This window comes from Acipenser ruthenus, chromosome 17 (assembly GCF_902713425.1).
Source record: "Acipenser ruthenus chromosome 17, fAciRut3.2 maternal haplotype, whole genome shotgun sequence".
Lineage (NCBI taxonomy): Eukaryota > Metazoa > Chordata > Actinopteri > Acipenseriformes > Acipenseridae > Acipenser > Acipenser ruthenus.
In genome coordinates, this window is record NC_081205.1 from 32,433,246 (window position 1) to 32,455,003 (window position 21,758).

At 39.6% G+C, this 21,758-nt stretch overlaps 1 protein-coding gene across 6 annotated transcripts in view; it reads right to left on the reverse strand.

The window, feature by feature from the left end:
• Window positions 1–21,758, reverse strand: part of LOC117423634 (lipoma-preferred partner homolog) — a 113,970-nt gene that overhangs the window by 65,006 nt on the left and 27,206 nt on the right. For all 6 annotated transcript variants that reach the window (XM_034039700.3, XM_034039695.3, XM_034039699.3 and 3 more), the window contains one exon: window positions 5,424–5,643. In XM_034039700.3, the coding sequence (XP_033895591.1) occupies window positions 5,424–5,634 (211 nt within the window). In that variant the 5' untranslated portion in view covers window positions 5,635–5,643. The remainder of the gene's footprint in view (window positions 1–5,423; window positions 5,644–21,758) is intronic.

Genomic DNA, 21,758 nt, shown 5'->3' on the forward strand with positions numbered 1-21,758 from the left:
CTCTAACATACAGATCATTAACCCCGACTCCTGTTTCTGCTCAAGACGCTGTTTTCAGAAGAGCGCTTTCATCATGCGTCATTCAAACACACAGTCATTTAAAAAGATAAAAGGGGAAAAGTACTAGAGTGGCAGTATCATTAACTCACAGGAACTTTCAAGGTGTTGTCTGACTGCAGACTTGACTTATGGTACCACGGAACCTATTCATCCACCACAAGAAAACCTGTCTTTGCAGTAAAGAAAAGAGAGAGAGAGAAACAGCAGTGTTATTCTTGATTCCCTTTCAAAGGGCTTTTTTATTTTCTAAACAAGCATTTGTTTGAGATAGACAGAAGACGCTTTTCGCAGGTACGAAGCAGAAATGAAAGGAAGTCAATGTAGCTTGTTAAGCGTGTCACTGCTGTCATGGTGCCGTGGTTATATACTGGCATACTCGTGGCTCGATGGTCTCTTGTCACGTTTCGGTGTTCTAATTCTACACCCCAGAGAGAGACGTCTTTCAGTCCCACACACTGGTGTCATTATTACTTGTTTTGTTCTCTTCTCTCTTTTACCTTAAGGAAAGCTTGCCACGCAATATAATATATTGCAAGACTACCGACAGACCAAAATAATCTATATTGCAACTGGACATGTGAGGTGCCTCGTGTGTCTGTTTGAAGTGTGGTGTTCTGCTCTAGACGCTTTGAAATAGTAATACATGTTTCTTTAAAAAACTGTTCAATCTTTGGTTTATCTAATCTTGCCCTGTAATATTATTGTTACATTTGAAAATTCAGGGGCTTATCACAAATACTATTATGACATACATACACATATAACAACAAAGTGGTCTAAGTAGCCCATCGTCTGCAGCAATTTTCCATTTTACAAAAGCAAAGAGCCATCGGGATCCATGTACACAGACAGCTGTTGTAGTTTTGTCTAAAGCCATACTGGTAGTTATGGGTTCATTTATAAGTGGTCTATACAGTAGCTGTACTGGAGCTATAAAATGTGATAATGGTGACAAAGGCCAGGTAGTTATCATCCAAACTGGTGTTAAATTAGTAATTAGTTACCAGCTTTTAAGTTTACTCTGTTGATGTTCCAGACTGTTGATGGCTTGCATACCTATAACATTTTCTGGAATGACATATTTTATATTATCCATCCATTTATTTTTTTGGTGAACAAAACAGAATTGGGTCCTAATATAAGGTGAATGGCTTCGCTGATGGTAGAGTATTTGAATACAGAATTGAATGTAAGTTTAATTTAGGATTTCTAAATTCAGCACTATTGAGTGTTTAATAGTTATGGATGGTAGTCTGAATTAAATGATAAAAATGTAAATTGCAAATCACTACGTAGGTTATATGCACTGCAATTACATCGGAATGAACTCAATACCAGCATGTTAACCCTTTGAAGGCATGTCTACAGTTAGGATTGTACAGACACTTGAGAACGCTGCAGTATGCTTGACATTCTGCAAGTTTTGACATTCTGTTGAGTTTGTGCCGTACTGTAATGAAAGTGACCCTTCACGTGAGGGCAGTACCTAAGACTACTTTCTCAATGACTGAATTTCAAGAAGCGAGTTTAGGTTTTTTAGAAATACCTCAACTAGTTTTGCAGAAGTGCGGGCCGCAGCGCCCAGGGTTGGCTGGCAGATAGAGGAAGTAGCCTTCTTTACGGTTTCCTGAACTGAGTCATTACCGTAACCTCTGCGGCAGTATTTATAGAGGCTGGGGAATATTTCCAGGAAACACCATTTACTGTATTCTCAGAAATTAAAAATAGGAGCAATGAGAACACACTGAGAGCATCTGCGCTCAAGCACCTTGACTGCATATTTTATATTATATATATATATATATATATATATATATATATATATATATATATAAATCCAGTCGATTTATTCCATTTCACTTATGAATATATCGGAAATATTTTATAACTTTGTTGACTTGCTTTTCCTCATTTTTCACATAAAAAGCAGCACACTGTTTTAATTTGCACAGCGGAGGATAATTACTTCTCATCAACTTAAGTCTACAACTAATTTCCTCTCCTTTCTCAAATGCACAAACCCGCTGCATTGAAAGAACCCATTCCCAACATAGGAGTCAGGCTTGTTGCTAGGGAGGTGACGTCACTGCCCTGTGCCTTTTGCAACCTTGCTGCCTGGCTGCTACAACTGAACAACTCGTCGGCTAAAATAAAAACCTAGATTTGCACTAGATTAACAGGAGGCTACAGGAGTCCAGACGGCAAAAGTTTTGCATGTCCCTACAGAATTAATTTTGCTTCATACAGTCGAATGAAACCTGCTGAATAATGTTATGTTAACATTGAATTACATACCGCTTTGTAGTTTTCCATATACTTAACGAAAAACTGACAAAAACAAAAAAAACTGACATTTCGAAATCCACCATGAAATACTATACTACTATTATGGCTTCGGGTAGACATTTGCGATATCATTTTGTAGTTTCTTTGATTACATGATGTTCAATAAAATATCTAAATTATGTTTCCTAAATCCTAAATCCTAAAATTCTAGGTGATGCAAAACTTTTGGCCATAGCTGTACATAACTATACATCCTTTCCTAAAAACTTTAATGACCTATTAATATACTGTAACTATTTGAAATGTCTCTTGATCTGTCTCTCAGGCAGCACCCCTGGATACTTTTTTATTACTGTAGTTCAAGGCTACTGCTATACTTGAGTTAGTAGTTATATAGAGTTGTAGCACCAGACTAACTTCTGTTGTGATTGAGGGATGAGGAACTCCATGGCATCTTTCAGTATTTTAGATTCAGTTCAGAGGGTTTTATTGAAATGGAAACCTGACAAACAAAGTTAACCACATCCTTTTCTGCTTCTTACTCCCATACTGTGGGATTAATAAAACAATCCCCCACCCCCATAATGACAGAATGAGACTTCTCCCACTTTTAAACACGTCTTACATCAGCACTTGAACTGCATAATAATTTCAAAGTTTTACTAAAGTTTCTGAAGTGCAGCAAAGAGCAGAGGCCCATCCTGAGCAGAGATATGGGGTTTGTCGCATTCCTGCTGCTGGGCCCAGTCTAATCTGAGCTGCTGGGCCCAGTTTAATCTAAGCTGCTGAAGTTCTCCAGTGATCTATCTTGAGGATCAAACTGGTAGATCAGTGCATATCCTGGAAGGGGGTGTCAGTCAGACCTGCTAATACATAAGTGAAGCTAGTTTAACAATACGGAACAGACAACATATACTGTACTAGCGGTGGGGGGGGGGGGTGCGGGGTACACACTATCCTCCAACAAGGGACACTTTTACACCACAAATAACCCCTGTTCACTAATCATCTTATTAACCCCGAAGAGATCATAGCAAAACCTTAGAAATACAAATGCAAACAATTTGATTTAGCAGGCCATAACATAAGTGGAGTGATACCCAAAGAATCTCCTACTACCAGTTACTACCAATGCAAATTGACTTGGGATGGGGTGAGTGGGTACAATTTGTGTCTAGAAATGGTACACCCGTTTCAAATTATTTAAAAAAAATACTTCTCTTGACTACAGCTACTCAGGGTCCCTGTGTAGGTACACTCCGGAGACTTGGTCCGAAAGCTGCGACAGGTTTCTAGTATTTATTAAAGCTCAGCCTGCTTACCCTGACTGAATCTGCTGGAGTAGAAAACATACAGCTCTGCTTATTCTGCTTCTTTCAGTCTTTCCTGACCATGCCCAGCAGGCGCTAACACTGGACAGCTGCTGTGCACTGCAGTACATTTTTATTAAGTGGAGCAAGCCAGGTACCTGCCATGGCAAGTAAATACAGTTTAATCTGAACAGACTCAAATGTACTCACTGTTCCCTTAAACACAACAGAACACACAATTTCGTTTTTTGGAAGTTGGAAATGACAAATGGAAATAGTGATCCACGGCGAACGTGACCACTTTTGAATCTTAATAAACAAACTGACATGTTTATTGATGGGCCCTCAAATTTGAAGAATTATGGGGGAATTATGCATGATAATGCTAAGAAAATGTAAAATGAAAAAATAAATGTATAAAACAATTCTTCAGGGGCTACATGGAAGATAGTAGCTGCCTCAGAGTCATCTGTGTGCTTAGGACTTAAGATAGTTTTGAACAGATTTGATCATGCTGCATATTATATGAACCTAAAGCTTACGATTGTAAGTCGCCCTGGATAAGGGCGTCTGCTAAGAAATAAATAAATAAATAATTTTAAAAAAATCAAATAAAAAATGCCCATAAAGCATATCTGGTATTTCTGGGATGAGAAACACATGCAGACGGAGTTGTAACATTTTTCTCTCAAATTTTTACTGTCAGCGACCCGGATGAGAGGAAAATTTGCTCCCAGTCAGCTTTAAAAACACTCAATGCGGATGTTAATTGCCATTGATTGGCACTTAATTGTAAAGGTGAGGGAAAGAAGATCTTTTCTTGTTTTGAAATCACATTAATGAATGGATGTATTTAATACCTTCTGATAAATACTTCTTAAAGGGAATTCTGAGTGAGTGGCACAAGGTTTCAAGATTAACCTCCCTTACAAATCCCACCCCTTCATTCCACAATATTCAGGAAACCTTGACCAGTCATTCCAATGCTGGTCTTATGGGATAAACACAATTTTAAAGTACTATAGTCACAATCCTTTGGTAGATGAATGGTCCCTAACAGCTTAGAATAACTTTAAACTTTCAATCTAGTCCAAGTGCAAGCTTCTGAAAGAAAAAGGCTCAACTTGCTACTAGTGAAGCACGCACTCCCAAATTGGTTTTAGTCAATAGCAGGGATTTTTTTTTTTCAAAGCTCATTACAGAAATTCCGAGAAGTGATTCACTTATGAAAATTAGATTTTCTTAATTGGCTTACAAAAGTCCTATTAGATCACAGTCTCCATAGTTACTGTGTGGGTTTCAAGCACTATATGCGATTAATTAGAAACATGACTTCAAACTTTATCTTTACACTAAAATGATATTAATTAAAACAGGACTATTTTGGCACTTTTCAAGCGAGTCAAAAGATAAATGAAACTCAATAGGTTTCTGCCTGCAGCCTGGAGGAGCCCTTTAAGGATGAATCAGCACAGAAAGTCCAACTCTTTGCTCAGCTTCTCAATGAATATTATGCGTGGGTTGACTTACACCTGATACAGGGAACAAAGCAGCTGCAGGGGGTGTGTGTCTATCCATCCAAAACTTCCAGCATTCCCCTATGTGGAGGATCTTACGGACATACTTAGTCATGAACTGCATTAGGAGTGGGGCAATTAGCGTATTCAGATTGACTGCTTCTTGAGTGCTGACCAAGGGTTTAAAATCCATTTCCATATTTCTTACGAGCATTAACAAAGGTACATGCTATTTACAAGACACCCCTACCTCCAGCTTCAGTGTACCCAGTCTCCTCCAGCTGCTTATACGGGTTGAACTTTGGCTTTGGTGCAACAACAGGTGCAAACTTCTTGGGCTCTTGCTGCTGAGACACAGAGATACTGGGGATCCCGAAGGAGGGCGTGGTCTCCATCCTTGCAGTCACCTGACCAGAGTTTTCACCTCCAGTCTTTGATGGATTCCATGATGGGTGAGACATGATTTATACCTGCAAATAAGACAAGGTTTATACAACTAGGTTAGCATTCTCTGTCATCTAGAACTAGCATTCAACATCGATGTATTTAGCACTGCTAAAAGAAACATGTAAAACTCTATGAAAATGTTTTCGACTGAAAGACGTAAGCTTCTTTTAGGTTTACTTATTATTTTGCAACCCTTTTTAACTGGCACGACCCTACAGCTGCAGTGGTTTATTTTTTGTAGTAGACAGACAAGTATCCCAGATACAAACAAACAGCATGGTTAAAAATTGCAGACAGAGTCGTACCTCTGATAACCCAGCTACCACTGCAGTGGTATCCAGCAAAGGAAAGGGTTAAAACAAACATTATCACAAAGGTGACTGCATATCAACCAGCAGTTCAATCACTAACCTGTCATACACAAAACTCTCCTTTAATTGCAGCATTAGCATCTTTAACATCCTGGTAAAAACATGTATTAGCAAGCCTGGGTAAACATAGACATTCATTACTGCTGCAAATCCATGTGCCCTATTTGTATTATTTTTAATTGGGGGCTCATCTTTAACCAGTTTTGTAGACTGACAAAACCTCCTCTGCAATATGCCATATATAATATGTACATATTTAAAAAGATTAACTTGGCTTTTCATAGCTGTTATTTCAGATCTATCATTTTTTCAACTTGGTGATTATGCCAAATCGTTGGAAAATTAACTTGTGCATCAGGAAAACCTTGTATAACTCACAAAATATGCTACCCTCAAAGCAAACCTTGTCTGTTAAGGGAAAACAAACTTGTAATTTTATTGAGCTGTCAAGAAACAACTAAGGTGGATGTCGGAGCTCTGTAATAAACAAATTTAATGTATTCATATTGTGCCTTCTCTCTATTAAGAAACAAGATCACTGGAGTAATGCTTTGAGATCCCAGCCCATCACAAGGTATACGAGCGCTCCCACTAAAAGTAGTGTGGAGTAGCGGTTAGGGCTCTGGACTCTTGACCAGAGGGTCGTGGGTTCAATCCCCGATGGGGACACTGCTGCTGTACCCTTGAGCAAGGTACTTTACCTAGATTGCTCCAGTAAAAACCCAACTGTATAAATGGGTAATTGTATGTAAAAATAATGTGATATCTTGTAACAATTGTAAGTCGCCCTGGATAAGGGCGTCTGCTGAGAAATAAATAATAATAATAATAATAAAAGTAGTGCGGTTGGGTTTCCTTTCGTATTTTAGGGAGGGAAAGGAGGAATTCCCTCTCACTTCACACTCAAACACTAGCAGTAAGGAGACTGCAGGTGAGCCAACTCACAGAACTCTAATTCTGAAGACTGCATAATGAGCTAACTCACAGAACTCGAATTCTGAAGACTGCACGGTCAGCTAACTCACAGAACTCGAATTCTGAAGACTGCACGGTCAGCTAACTCACAGAACTCGAATTCTGAAGACTGCACGGCGAGCTAACTCACAGAACTCGAATTCTGAAGACTGCACGGTCAGCTAACTCACAGAACTCGAATTCTGAAGACTGCAGGTGAGCTAACTCACAGAACTCGAATTCTGAAGACTGCACGGCGAGCTAACTCACAGAACTCAAATTCTGAAGACTGCACGGTCAGCTAACTCACAGAACTCGAATTCTGAAGACTGCACGGTCAGCTAACTCACAGAACTCGAATTCTGAAGACTGCAGGTGAGCTAACTCACAGAACTTGAATTCTGAAGACTGCACGGTCAGCTAACTCACAGAACTCGAATTCTGAAGACTGCACGGTCAGCTAACTCACAGAACTCAAATTCTGAAGACTGCACGGTCAGCTAACTCACAGAACTCGAATTCTGAAGACTGCAGGTGAGCTAACTCACAGAACTCGAATTCTGAAGACTGCACGGCGAGCTAACTCACAGAACTCAAATTCTGAAGACTGCACGGTCAGCTAACTCACAGAACTCGAATTCTGAAGACTGCACGGTCAGCTAACTCACAGAACTCGAATTCTGAAGACTGCAGGTGAGCTAACTCACAGAACTTGAATTCTGAAGACTGCACGGTCAGCTAACTCACAGAACTCGAATTCTGAAGACTGCACGGTCAGCTAACTCACAGAACTCAAATTCTGAAGACTGCACGGTCAGCTAACTCACAGAACTCGAATTCTGAAGACTGCATAATGAGCTAACTCACAGAAATACCAGATACTCCCTCTTTCAATTCAGCTTGCATTCATCTTTGTAGCCATCCTTCCATACAGCAGCATTACGTATGTATATACTGCAGTTATATAATTATTATTTGTAGTTCATTATTTTATTTTTTTCACGTCCTGTCCTACTTGGAAAGAAAGATATTAGATTTGAAGGTAACCAATAACACCTTAAGGAGGTGTGTGGTCCGAGGGTAACATTCTGTTTCAAGCTATTCATGTGTAGCTAAAGTAGTTTATTTTACTGTTTCTGTAGTAACCAGTTCACATTTAATTTGCCTACAGCACATAAAAATACATGATTTCGTAAAGATTTATTTCTTCTAATCTTGATGCTTATCTTTTTAACGTGTGGGAATCATGTCAAAGCACAATAAAGATAAAGAAAGAGACTGTTCTAAACTAGTAAAGTTCTCAGTATAGGTCTCTCTATGTCTGCACAGCCTTTCTCTTTTAGCAGTTTTTCATACTCCGCAAGAGAGCATCTGAATGCCATCTTTCTGTCAGTTTGATTCAGTGAAATGTCTTGCGGTCAGAAGTGTAGGTTACCATCCTGGTTTTTAAAGCACTTTAGCAAATTTACTTAACTACTAAAGTTATTTGATAAATACAGCCCCCCCCTCCCCCCTCCCTCCCTCCGTATGTTAATCTTAAACTGCAAAGTAATCATGTTTAATACTGTTGTCTGCTTACGCACTTCACTCCTCCATTAGGACAGTCTGCTCTATCTGATCACAGGCTTGGTTTGCTCATTCCTCCCAAAGTGGTTATCCTCTGGAAATATATAACAAACCCTAGGAGGTTACTACATGCAGCAGAACCATTAGGAACCCTGACTGCACCTTTAATTGTGTGCATATATATATTTATCTATATATATATATATATATATATATATATATATATATATATATATATATATATATATATATATATATACTTGTATCTTTACGATGTATTTAAAAGAAGAATTTCCCAACATCTATCATACTTACATTTTTTCACTAGATATAAATGTTCCCAGACTGTAAAACCCAATAAACAATATTCCACTTCACTTTGTTTATAATTAATCTTGCTCGGGCTGAAGAGAGACACAGTGGCTTAACTACTGCAAACACACAGAGAAAAGGGCAGAGCGCTGGTGACCCGTGCTCCCTGGCATTGCCACTGTCGGAGTCCCTCAGGACTCCATGCTATACTGATTTTTGTTGAATAAAATGCAGAAATACAGATCGTGTGTTGTGCATGTTTGTGGCAGGGAACACATTATCCTTTCTGTCACTCATGAGAGAGATGAATAGCAGAAACTCTTGGAAAATGCTGCCATCCTGGGTTCATATCAGACTACTTGGAATGAATCTCAATAAACAGCTTTTGAAACTTGTCCTAATATGGAGCCGGGCACACAAAACATTCTGCTTTTAATCACCGCGATTTACAACGAGCCGAAAGCCAGCATGGCAACGGCATTCAGGAAACAGAAGAAGTGTAACAACTACCATTCTTCAAAGTCAAAGATATAGTCCTATGAAGGTTTTTATATTGTTTTAAACTGCATATCTAGTTGTATTTGAGTGTGTGACAGTGGTAGATGTATGGACAGAAGAACTGGTTCCTTCATATATACCCATATTCTGATACTCTCAATAGCTAAAGAATGTAATCCTAATTGTTGAAGCAGTTCTCTAGGTGTGCAGCATGTGTGACTACAGCGAGCCATTAGGATGGTCCCAATGGTCAGCAGTGTGGAGTAGTGGTTAGGGCTCTGGACTCTTGACCGGAGGGTCGTGGGTTCAATCCCCGGTGGGGACACTGCTGCTGTACCCTTGAGCAAGGTACTTTACCTAGATTGCTCCAGTAAAAACCCAACTGTATAAATGGGTAATTGTATGTAAAAATAATGTGATATCTTCTGATAATTGTGAGTCGCCCTGGATAAGGGCGTCTGCTAAGAAATAAATAATAATAATAATAATGGTGGAACCACAGTACAACACAGAACAGGATTCAGGCAGCTGTGAAGACAGAGGTGCGTTCTGTTCTTTTCAGTGCATGTGATTTAAATAATGGCTGTGTGTGACCTACGGCTTGATCGTTGCTTTGAATCTAAATGCTAATCTACCCAGAAAAATCTGAGAATCACTCCTAGTGCTGACACGTAATGACTTGTGACAGTGTTATAACATCTTGCCCTGTGACGCCTTGACATTAAAGGACATGCATCACAAAGCAGGGAGACAAGGGCACAGTCTTCAAATGGTCTGTCAAGTCCTATTAGCACAAGCTTTGGAAGAACGTTGCCCAGTTTTAACTTTTACATATCAGTCCAAGCCTGGCATTTTAAAGTGGCTGTCGTACCTCACTCACTCTGTAAAAACTGTTACAAAAAAAATAAAACTTTAAAAAAACAAATGGGATAGAAAAAAGTCAGCAGTCTCCTCAATATGATGTTCCACGTCCACCACGATGGTGTCAAACTCAAGCAGTGTTCACCAAATTTTTTTTGCCTGTCTCCACCCCCTTTTTCTGTACACCCCCAAATACAAACTTGTTTCCAGAGCATTGTCAAATAAAGAGAGGGCCATTGGAAGACTATGTTGGGGGAACAGTCCCAATTGGATATCATCATAGTTTGAATTATTATTATTATTATTATTATTATTATTATTTATTTCTTAGCAGACGCCCTTATCCAGGGCGACTTAAAATTGTTACAAGATATCACATTATACATTATTTCACATTATACAGATATCACATTATTTTACATACAATTACCCATTTATACAGTTGGGTTTTTACTGGAGCAATCTAGGTAAAGTACCTTGCTCAAGTGTACAACAGCAGTGTCACCCACTGGGGATTGAACCCACAACCCTCCGGTCAAGAGTCCGGAGCCCTAACCACTACTCCACACTGCTGCCCTTGAATGCGCCAGTAGAGTATCAGTACTCTGACATTTGGGTACAGAGGTTTGTTAATGAACGAATTTGCTTACAGTCTTTGGTTTGCATTGTTTTTTCTATGCAGTGGAACTTATTAATCCCATGCACAAGTCCATTGGGACGGTGTTATCATGTATTTCTGGTATGCTAATAAACATGATGGTGAAATGAGAGTATAGCATACTAATTATGGATTGCTGGAGTGAATTCGATTTATACGGCTTCTGATAATACCGTGTGTGTGTGTGTGTGTGTGTGTTACAGAAACAGTAGCTTCCACAATCTTGTAGGTAGAGCACCTCATTGTGAGCCAAGGCTTCATTGCATCCCCCAGCAGCTCAACACACTCATGACATTCATCTCCTATTATCAGGGAGCATCAGGGTGTGGTCTGCCAAGGCTTGCTTTGCGTTCTCCTCTTGGACCTAATAAAACACATTTTGGGTTTTAATCAAACATTCGGAGAGATAAGCTGCCACCCATTCAATTGAATGAATAAACCGAATTCATCACACGGCACGCTGATTTCCATATGAAGTGCAGACGATTAACTATTTTCTTTCCGGAAACTGCAGGAATTTGCTTATGAAATTTATTGCAATTATAAAACAAACAGTATTCAAATACGGAAGTGGGAAGATCAAACAATGTGGCTGGGAAAGAACACAGTGTTTCATACACTGCACACACAGAAGCATACGACTGAAATATCTTTCAATATTTTGTTCCTGTTATGTATAATCAGATTACCTTCCATTCTTTCCATTCAAGTGCATTTACAACCCACCCCCCAAAATCTCTGCTCAAACGTCAAACAACCAAGTAACAGCCCCTCTGTTTGCATGTACAGAAAATAAATAAATTCTCCTCAATTCAGCTTTCTTGTTTTTGAGGTTGGGCATTCAGTAGCTTTTGGTAAAAGCAAGTCAAAGTGCAAAGTTTGATTAATACAAAAATAGTGAAGTGATGTGTAGTCCAGTTGCTTATTTATTTATTCTCTAGAATATACAGCATAAGAAATGTTGGGAATGTGAATCCCATCAAGGCTCGCCCCTTGCCAAGGGATCCACCACAAGTGTAAAAGGGGCAGAGTCTTGGCAGAACCTGACAACCAGGCACACCACAAGCATGTGTCTTAACCACAATGCAAAAGAGTGGGGCTCACCTACATAGATGGTTCTAGATATTTTAAGATCACAGGCAGGACAGACCTGGAACGATGAGGAGGGTTCTGAGTCATGTCAAGTGCAAGTACAGATCTCAAGTTATCTTGTGAGTACCCGCAAGTGGCCTAAATGTTAGGCATAGAACCGAAGTTTCACATCTAAACATATCAAAACTAGTCAATAGTGCCTGTCACAATAACAGAAGGAACACATTGCTTTCAGTATCCAAGAAGTGTGACTTTTCAAATACTGCCACCGATGGCTTTAACTCCCACCAACAGGCACGCTTTGCAGACAGTCTAATCAGAGTGAAGGGACTGGACGGGCTGAGAATGAGGTACCCTCTCCCCCCCTACGGGGGCAGGCTTGAGGCACATTGGCACCACATGGACTATATCACATTGCCACTGCCTGCGAGAGTCTTTCTCTTTGATAAATGAAAAAGCAGTGCACATGCTCCTTCCTGATGTTAACCATGATCTACTAATTACTGGGACTAGGGGATCCAACCACAGCTGTGGCTGCAGTGTTGATGGTGTAACAGACCTTCTTTGTAATTGTAAGACTTAAAATCAGTTCTTCATCTATAAATACATATTAAAAAATAAAAAAAAAACATTTAAAAAATCCCATTATATCTGCACCCCCCTCCCAAAAAAAAAAAAAAAGAAATCCATAATGATGTCGAGTTTCTCTTAAAACTTGTGGGATGTATGTTTCATTCAAGATGGGCTCCTCTTTCTTCCAATACTGTCTCATTCCTTCCTCTAAACAGAGTTGTGGGAAGTTTTTTTTTTTTTTTTCTTATGCAACAGGGGTTTCCAGTAAAATGTCCCGTACTTCAGTAAAATAAATGCAATATGTTTAAAATTGTCACAAAAGTCAGCAATTTCAAACTTTTTGCTGATTTTTTTCTAATCACTGTAGTTCCTGTTTTGCTCCGCTGATGTACATCTGCTTATAAAATAACAAACATTACAGCAGCCTTAGAGCATGCAACAGCAAACATCAAGTCATTCAGTAAAGCCAGCGCACTGTAGTAGTGGCAAGCTGTCACTACAGCGGGCAGTTTATATCTATTAAATATGAGAGGAACGCTGGGCAGTGCCTTTAACAGCGCTGCAGGCAGCCGGCCAGGGAAGAAGGCGAGGCTGTAAGACACATGGCATGTGAGACATGGCATTTTGTTTGGTTTTTATGCCGGATGCTAATTATATGTTGACTTTGCTGTAGTTCGGGCTTTCTTGGCCAGGTCACTATTGGAAATGAGAACTTGTTCTCAACTGTTTTTTTTTTTTTTTTTACTGGTTATACAAAGGAATTGATTGTGATTGATTGATCGATTGATCGATTGCACATTGAGGAACTGGCGCCCTGAAACAAAAGTAAAGGATGTGTCTGGGCTCTGACTACTATTGTCCCCATTGGAAACGTACAGATAGAAGGTTTTTCCTTTATTCTGTCTCATTCTGCTTCTAAACTATCCAGTTCTATAACATGTACAGACATCTGTTAATTGTAATGTAATATTATTATATTCTTAATATCTACATGCCAATATACCCACATGTACTTTCATAACCATGGAATGACTCCACTGATACATTCCAGGAATGGGTCCCATTTCTTACAATACACTGGCAGATTATTTACATTGCTAACAAAGTCTGTTTTAATGGAAAAAAAATACAGCATGTTAAACTGTTCTCGTCTGCTGCTGGCTTCTTTAAAGAACTCACTTAACCTTATACAGTATTTAACCTCTTTTGGAAAACAGTCCCTGGCTCCGTTGTATGCTTCATCTATTTAGTCAGTACATGTCCTGCCTTCAGACCAGCTCTCAAAATGAAATGTTTGTAAGTGCAGGATCCTTGGCACAGGGTAATGCTCCTGGTCTAGGAGAGGGGTTCCTTCAGCATATTCCGATGTTACCCAATCACCAGTCCCTGACACCAAATACTGGAATCCCTTTAAATGTCTGGCAAACCCGCTATGTAAGATGCATTCTTCTTTCTCGGATTCTTGCAACATGTGTGTCTAGTTATGAATACACCCCAGGACTGGGTTTTAAGGTTCCAGGATGTATCTGTTGCTATAGAAGTAGTTTAAGTTGTAGAATGCAGTAACTGTACTGCCTAAACCTCTTTCAGACATATGGCATCTAAAATGTCAGTTCATTAAATTATTGTAATGTTTTTCAAGAAAAAAAAAGGTCCCAATCAAGTCTAAAGTCAAAACTGGACGATTATCAATTGCACAATCTAGGAATGGCCAGAACCAAAATCAAATCAAAACGGCACAGTTTATCCTTCCTTTTCTTATCTGTGCTGTATTACCTGGTGCATTGAAAAAGGCACGGTATCTACAATGCGATTTTGTGTTATTTCAGTCTGTATTTTAGCTCCCTTATCATAGGTAAAATGCATGCTTAATTTTAAAGATTCATTTTCACTTTCACAAGTAAATCATTAACGCATGCCACTAAATCTGCCTATGCATGCTTACAGATTTATGAATAAGCTACCCCTCCAATATACTGGAGAAACACACTCACACTCACACTCTGTGCTACATAGCAATTGAACAGAAGTCACATTTTATGTAAAGAACATGCAGTGCAGGCACATGAACTACATTTTTACACACATATGTATATTGATTAACATGCTCCTATGTGAGAATGCCAAGTTGGTAAGGCTTCAATTCCTGATGTACAGAAAAGCATGTTGATGCTCCTGGGCTCTGTGTAAGCACAGCAGACCTCAATTAGCATCCTGTTTTTCAGCCTCACACCGCTGTGCATGTGCTTCTGCTGATCTCCAGTGCCTCACATTCAATCTTTTACCAAGCTCACCCCAAACCTTCTTTTTTACCAGGCACATCAACAACAGGAAGATTAAAACGAAATGATATAAATGCAGCCCTCCCCGACACCAAATGCAACAAAGAACAGGACAAGCACGACAGGAATGACTTCAGTGTGTTAATGTACCGGCCTGGGTTCAAATCTGTCTTGAGAAGAGAGAAAGAATGAATCAGACACCCGGGGCAGGCTTCAGGGGTGGTGCTCAAGGGGCTGCGGAGGGACTCTTTACACAGACTGCTTTACTCACTGTCCTCCAAACAATCCTAGCCAAAGGCATTGTGTAACCTCTTTAGACAGACTGCTCCGTTATGGAATGAAAAGAGTATGATTCGGATCACATTTAATAAAGCCATTGGCTCACTCCAGTCTTTGTTTAAGATAGTCTGGACAAAAGCTTCATTGATATACTGTACGTGGTAGTCTGAGAGGTTTGGTAAGGTGTAATGAGCTAATTGTCCACAAGGTGGCTAGGGTTAGAATGCAGTTCTGCTATGTTGGGTGACCAGGGATAGCAAGAGAAATGTTGTACCTCTTCAAAGCAAGCCATATCCGAATACCGTCCTGATTACTATTAGGGTTGAGCAATGCAGCATTGTTTGCTTTTGAGAGAACTAATTTTTAGCAGGCGAGACTATTTTATTAATTGTTATCAATAATCTAATTATTGTCGCAGCGTTTTTAAAGGTTGGTTTATACTTCTCTCGCAGACAAAAGCCGTACGTCAGCTGCAGACACTTCTACAGGCGCGCCAGAAGGACTCAAGCACCTCCGAGTTCACAGACTTTTTGACGCAGCAAAGTGGTCGTAGCTGTCGGTCATATTTTCAGCCAGCCTGCGTTACTGCCATTGTGTCGATTTGTGACTAGGGTTGACAACAGCCTCCACAATCCCGCGACACTTTCAGACAGGATTTTAAAATTGCCCGTCTCATGAAAGAAGTGAATGTGTAAATAGGCTCATATATATTTTTATGAGCAGCAAACATGTAAAACTGTTCAGCTGTTCTCCATACTGCCTCCTATCAGACGCATTGAACAGTTGAGCAACGTTACTGATTTGATGGGAAAAGTAATTAGTGACTCAAATATATAAAAACAGTAAACAATAATACAAATACACTGTATTCATTATTATTGTTATTATTATACAAGTGGTTGCTGCGCATGGTAGCCTATGTAAAAACCAATATTCATTTTAGCAAAGGTTCATTTACGCTTTAATTTCATTAAGTTTAGAGGCAAGTTTAAAATCCTGTTCTGTTGTTCATGTTTATTGGGTTCCTCATAAACTTGCTCTATCGCGCTTCACTGGCTTGCGACCATGCGACAAATGTTGGATTTTTTCAACATCTTCCGAACCTGTCCGTTTTCCAGTGGCAGACACACTTTTCAAAAAAGACGCAGCTCACGGCAGTGCTGATGATGTCATTCTGACCGTTGGAGACTGACTGAGACCAGAAATTGGGTCGCAGTCGGAAGTATAAACCTGCCTTAACAATTTGTGCATCTCTATGTAACACACGGTAGTTTATTTTAGTGAATTAAGACTGCTGTGGTTGCTTCGGTTTACTTTTTAGTCTCCCTGCTGAAATTATGAACTGATAACATACATAAACACGTGGATTTTGTGCAGTATAGGTTATTACAAGCATATACTTTTTATTTCAATTGGAGTCGAGGAAGTAAAGAAACAATGGCCTAACCTGGAGTCACATATCAGAGAAAGACGCGTGACAGGGCAAGAGCGGTCAGGGCTTAACAGTCAGAAAAGAGGGGCAGTACATGAAAGTGATAGAAAGTATTTTTGGTATCTCATTGCTAGCTTCCCAACTTGTGTTCAAAGTTTAAAATATTGAAACTAAGTATATTTACTACAAAGCCTCCACTGCACTTCAGCGCTCTGAAGTACAATATTAAGGCATCTTGTTGTGTGCGATGGACTGACGCACCACTTTCTCGGATGCCGGATTCTAAATGACAGAACGGATTCAGTGTGCAAAGGCCTGTAGGGTGAACAGTCAGGAAAGGAGACTGATCGTTTCGGTTCACCCGAGGAGACGCGTTGGCCACTGTTTTGTTTGTACTTCAGTTTGGTTATTTTTTGTTTCTCTGTAATTTTGCTTTCGTGTATATTGTTTGCTTTGATTCATGTGTTTAAACACTGTATCTTGTGTGTTTTCTTAGGTTTGCTACCAAGAAAAGGAAAACACCCGACCCGATTATATTACCCCCTACTAGTGTTTAATACATTGTATGCTAACAAAAACGTCAACGATCTTACACTACAATACTGTGTTTGTAAAGAAACTTTAAACTAAAGCTTAGGAAGTCTGTATTCAGCCTCCCTCAGATCACACTGCCCCCTGGTGTTTGTGTGGTTATAGTTATTCACAATTTGTTTTTTGAGCACAATTAAGATTTGATGGCACTTGTATTTTATGATTTGGTTGTATTTTCTTTCTTTTTTTTTTTTTTTAAACACTTTTATTTTGTATTTTCTTTGTTCTTTTCTTTCTTTGAGCTCTCTTCCCTCCAGGTGCAGTGGCATCTGAGAGGGGCTGCCCTGACGTGCCTGTGCTTTACCAAGCTTACTCTTGCATTCTATTAGGCTGGACCTACTGCAGCATATAACAACGGTTAGTTAGCAAAGAAGATACGTGTACTACAAAGCAAACATTTATTTTATTGTTTAACAATTTCTGTATTTTAAATAAATATTATTACCTTGTCTATGTGGGGTAAGGTTTAAACCATATGTACGGTTTCCGTTGCTTTATTCTTTCATTTAATTGGAAGGGACTCAAGCGGGGATCACAATATAGAAGATCTGGTAACTCGGAGCTCCCCTTACTCGTGGTATAATTGAGGGGTGGCGTAGTCAAATCAATAGCCCTATAGGCTGGGTGCCACATAATGTTAATCTGTCATCAGCACAAACTGTGCCCAAACAACACAGCGTCCAAGCCATCCAAACAACGCAAGTGCATTTTGTCAGCGTAACCCTTTGTAGGGTTCTGTTTTTGTATTCTTTACAGGATGCAACAGTTTTAGAAAGGTAGCATTACTCATTGTGACAGGTAGGCTTTAAAGATCTGAAGCACGTTCATTTTGTCGAAGGAAGGATTTCAGACAGGAATTTGTCTAGTTATTGTAAATGTTTTGGTTAGCAAAGGTAATACTTCAAGAATTGATCTTGAAGGTATGATTGAACATGTAATGGCAGTTAAATGACTTGGAAAAGGACAGCATTCGGAATGTAATTAGCATAATGTACTAAGAGTGGTGCGGCTCTCCAATGGCAATGAGAAAATGGGTTTAATAGGTAATTATTAAATTGCTAAGTATATATCACATTGATATCTAAAGCCCTTTAGTTTGATAGTCATGTGTTAATGATTCACAAACGGTCTGTAACTGTTGGAATGGTTATTTATTTACTTTGATTTGCTTGCAATTCAGGCTTAACACACCCCAAACAGGCTTGGATTCCCCCATAGGTACGCATAAGCTACCTAACTTTAATTAGCTGGGAATTCGTACCTCAGGCTCCAAAACAAAGTCTTGCAGGTTACAAAGCAGATTCCATGTTTCACTACATTCATGCCATTCATTTGACACTTTTAACCCAATGCCTCTCATCCGTTCCTCCCTTTGTGCAACGTCCTCTCTTAATTTGACTCCTCATAGAGTAGATGCTCTACAAGCCACAGCTCCCAATCTACAAGCACACACTGGCATTCGGGTTTGCCATTAAACACTACTATTCATGAGGATTGCAATCATCAGTTACTGTTATTGCTCAAATAAAGTGTTTTTATTTATGAATGTATTTATTTTGTCTTACTGATATGGTCTGTGCTCAAGTCTGTTGGTCTGACCTTCAATTCCAGTTGCTGCAACAGACTTAAATAACACAGGCTAGATCAGCCAAAGTGGCTTTGTATCAGTAAGTGTCAGTACCACAAATTACTGTCTAAAGCTGTTCTTAAGATAAGGTTTATCACAGCAGCGTATCCACCAATGTGTAGCACCCATCAGTGTTGAAGTCCCACATGTATGGCAAAGCATTAGCTTCATACCCGGGCCCTTCACAGTGTCATCAGCCCAGTTTGATCGTGCATACTGTACTGATTAAAGACGTCCAAAAGTTGGATTATCTGACAAATTCAGTTACATGCAGTGTCAGTTGTAAATGAAGGGAAGCTAGCTACATACATATACAGTGTATATATTTATGCTAAAAAACAGATGGATATAAATAAAGATTGGTTTTAATGGGATACCGAGTATTTCACCTTTATGGGCCTGTTCGTAATTTAAAGGATCTACAGGATTGTGCTGCCATACCGGTTTCTGTACTGGGGACAAGTGGATACCTCAACCAGCTGTATCGGAGACAACCAGTCTAAATGTTTATTCCTTTGTGGTAAGCACCTCATCGCGATAAACTTTTGGTGCACGAATGACTTTTTGATTTTATTATAATAATAATAATAATAATAATAATAATAATAATAATAATATTTTGGTGTACACACACACATATGTATATCACATTTCTTTAATGCTTTATTATGAAAAATAACAACAACAATAACCTAATAACCATAATAACAGAGACTGATACAAAACACTGAGCTAATATAATCTCTGCAAGTGGTCTGACCACAGGGCTTCCACATTCACATTACTATAAAACAATCACAAACAGCGTTTAGCAACAAGAGAAGAACAATAGCTTACAACCGAACAACCACACAGCGAGAGCCTCAGCTCGATAGTGATTAGTGAAGGGCCTTTGAAACGACACATGCAGGTCTCGATACCACGGGCACTGCAGACCCTGCAAGGACCTCCACGTCGATGCAGCTCCACACAGCAGGGCTGGAGAGATTACTTCAGATCCCTCTATTGTTGACAGTCAGCCCTGAACAGACACTGTGTTTCGACAGAGCAGTTTCTAAAGAATGCGAGGGTTTAATCAGTCAGGATCAAGGGCAGTGAGTGCATTGGGAGGAGAGCGTTTTGAACTTGAACCAACATATGAGCCCAGGGGTGGGGTCACCAAGTGATCCATTATGGCACGCAGATTATACAGGTGTACCGGTGTCCTACTTCAACCCACAAGCGCCAATGCTGTCAGAGTATCCATACAGTGCAACAGACATGTCCTCTACAACCTTTGCATAATTCTTTTATTTCACAACAAGTATAATAACAGCTAATGATTACCCTTCAATTGGTTGAACTAAAGCAGACTTAAAGACAATTTGACCAGTATACCGGTGCATGCTACTGGACCCTGTGGGTGTCTCACTCAGGCTGTCATTTAATGCATGTGTTGCCTGTTTTTTTCAGAAGTAGAAGCAGGCAGGGGTTGCATTTCCCAGTGGCTGAAACTGTATCTTTAGTTGTGGAACAGAAAGCTGGTTATTGTTGTTGTTGAGCACCACAGCACAGAACTACAATAAACATGTTTTTCATTTTATGTATACACACACACACACACACACACACATATACACACACTTTATATTGTCTAATCACTAGTAAATCAATATATAGTTTTCATGTACCACGTCCTGCTTTCATTCAGGACCCTTTGAGAGTTTAAACATCTTAGGATTTTTAAATCTGCCGTTTCTGGGAATGTATCTGGATATTACAGACATGTCTTTTTTTAGGTTTGTTACAGGTCATGTCCCCATTAGAAGGTGTATATCTCACACTCAAAATGACAATGGCAGTACCGGGGCTTGTGATCCCAATGTGCACAGAATAAAACACAGGTAAATAAATGATGGGAATCCACAAAATCACTGTGCAAAGCTGGCCAAAGAATATAAGGGAGGCTGCATTCTAGCTCTCCCAAATGAAGTTGAAGATCCGGTTTAGTTTTTTCTCCCCTCTCTAATCTTGACATCTCATTCAGTTTGTTTGCTCTGTATTACACAAGGCCCTTTCAAAGCCCTCCAGCTGCTGCAAAGCAAGGTGGCTTGAGTTACCATGATTTATTCTACAGTGATTTGGCTGTCATTAACATGGGGAAGCTGACTGCATTTAACCAGGGGCTGACTGTGTCCAGTGCGAGTCCCAAGCATGGGTCACTGTTGTTTGTGTGCATCAGGAATCACGTTGTGATGGGGAAATTTGAATTAAAAAAAGAAAAGGAAATTCTTACACGATGTAGGTTTGCCAAGCATGTTAACTGAGAAGATGAGGCTGTTTCTTAAGATTATAGTCTGGCTGAAGCTTAAAGGCCATTCCCTAAAAACATACCATTAATAAGACCAACCCTTTCAATAAAAAAAACTCTTGAACTCTCCATTAGACTGGTATTAATGACTTATCAGGGTATAACAGTGAGCACGGACATTACACAGTCACTTTTTCTCAGTCTCTGTTTTTTTATTTATGCACCGAAATAATAAAATAAGTATTCCTCCAAGGCCGATCAGTGCCAGTAAATGACTTCAAAATCTAAGAGCGAGATGCCTTGATGAATAATGAAACACCAGCTCCCCTTTTACTTTCTGTGGTTTCAATTCTTCAGCTTGTACTCATGTTTGGAGATGTGAAAAGAGCATGTGGTTTTATACAGCACTGCCCACCAGCTTCTGATTTCAGCTCCCCATTCGGCTGAAGAAACAGGAAAGAAAGTTGCACTCAGTTCAGTATAAAGATAGAGACTTCTCTTTTCAAGATCTTCACAAAGATGTTGCACTCTCAGAAAAGGGGGCTCCTTCTCCAATAACTGTGGTGTACACACTGCATTGGTCTTCAAACACCTGCAGCAGGTCATTACACTGCTTATGCAGTTTATGTAGCTGTGCCTGGGAGTCTGTGCTAACAGATTGATCATTCACAGTCACAATCAGGATCGTTCGATTGATTGATCGATCAATACTGTATACAGGAAAAAGGCACTCCCTTAATGTCTGGGGCTCG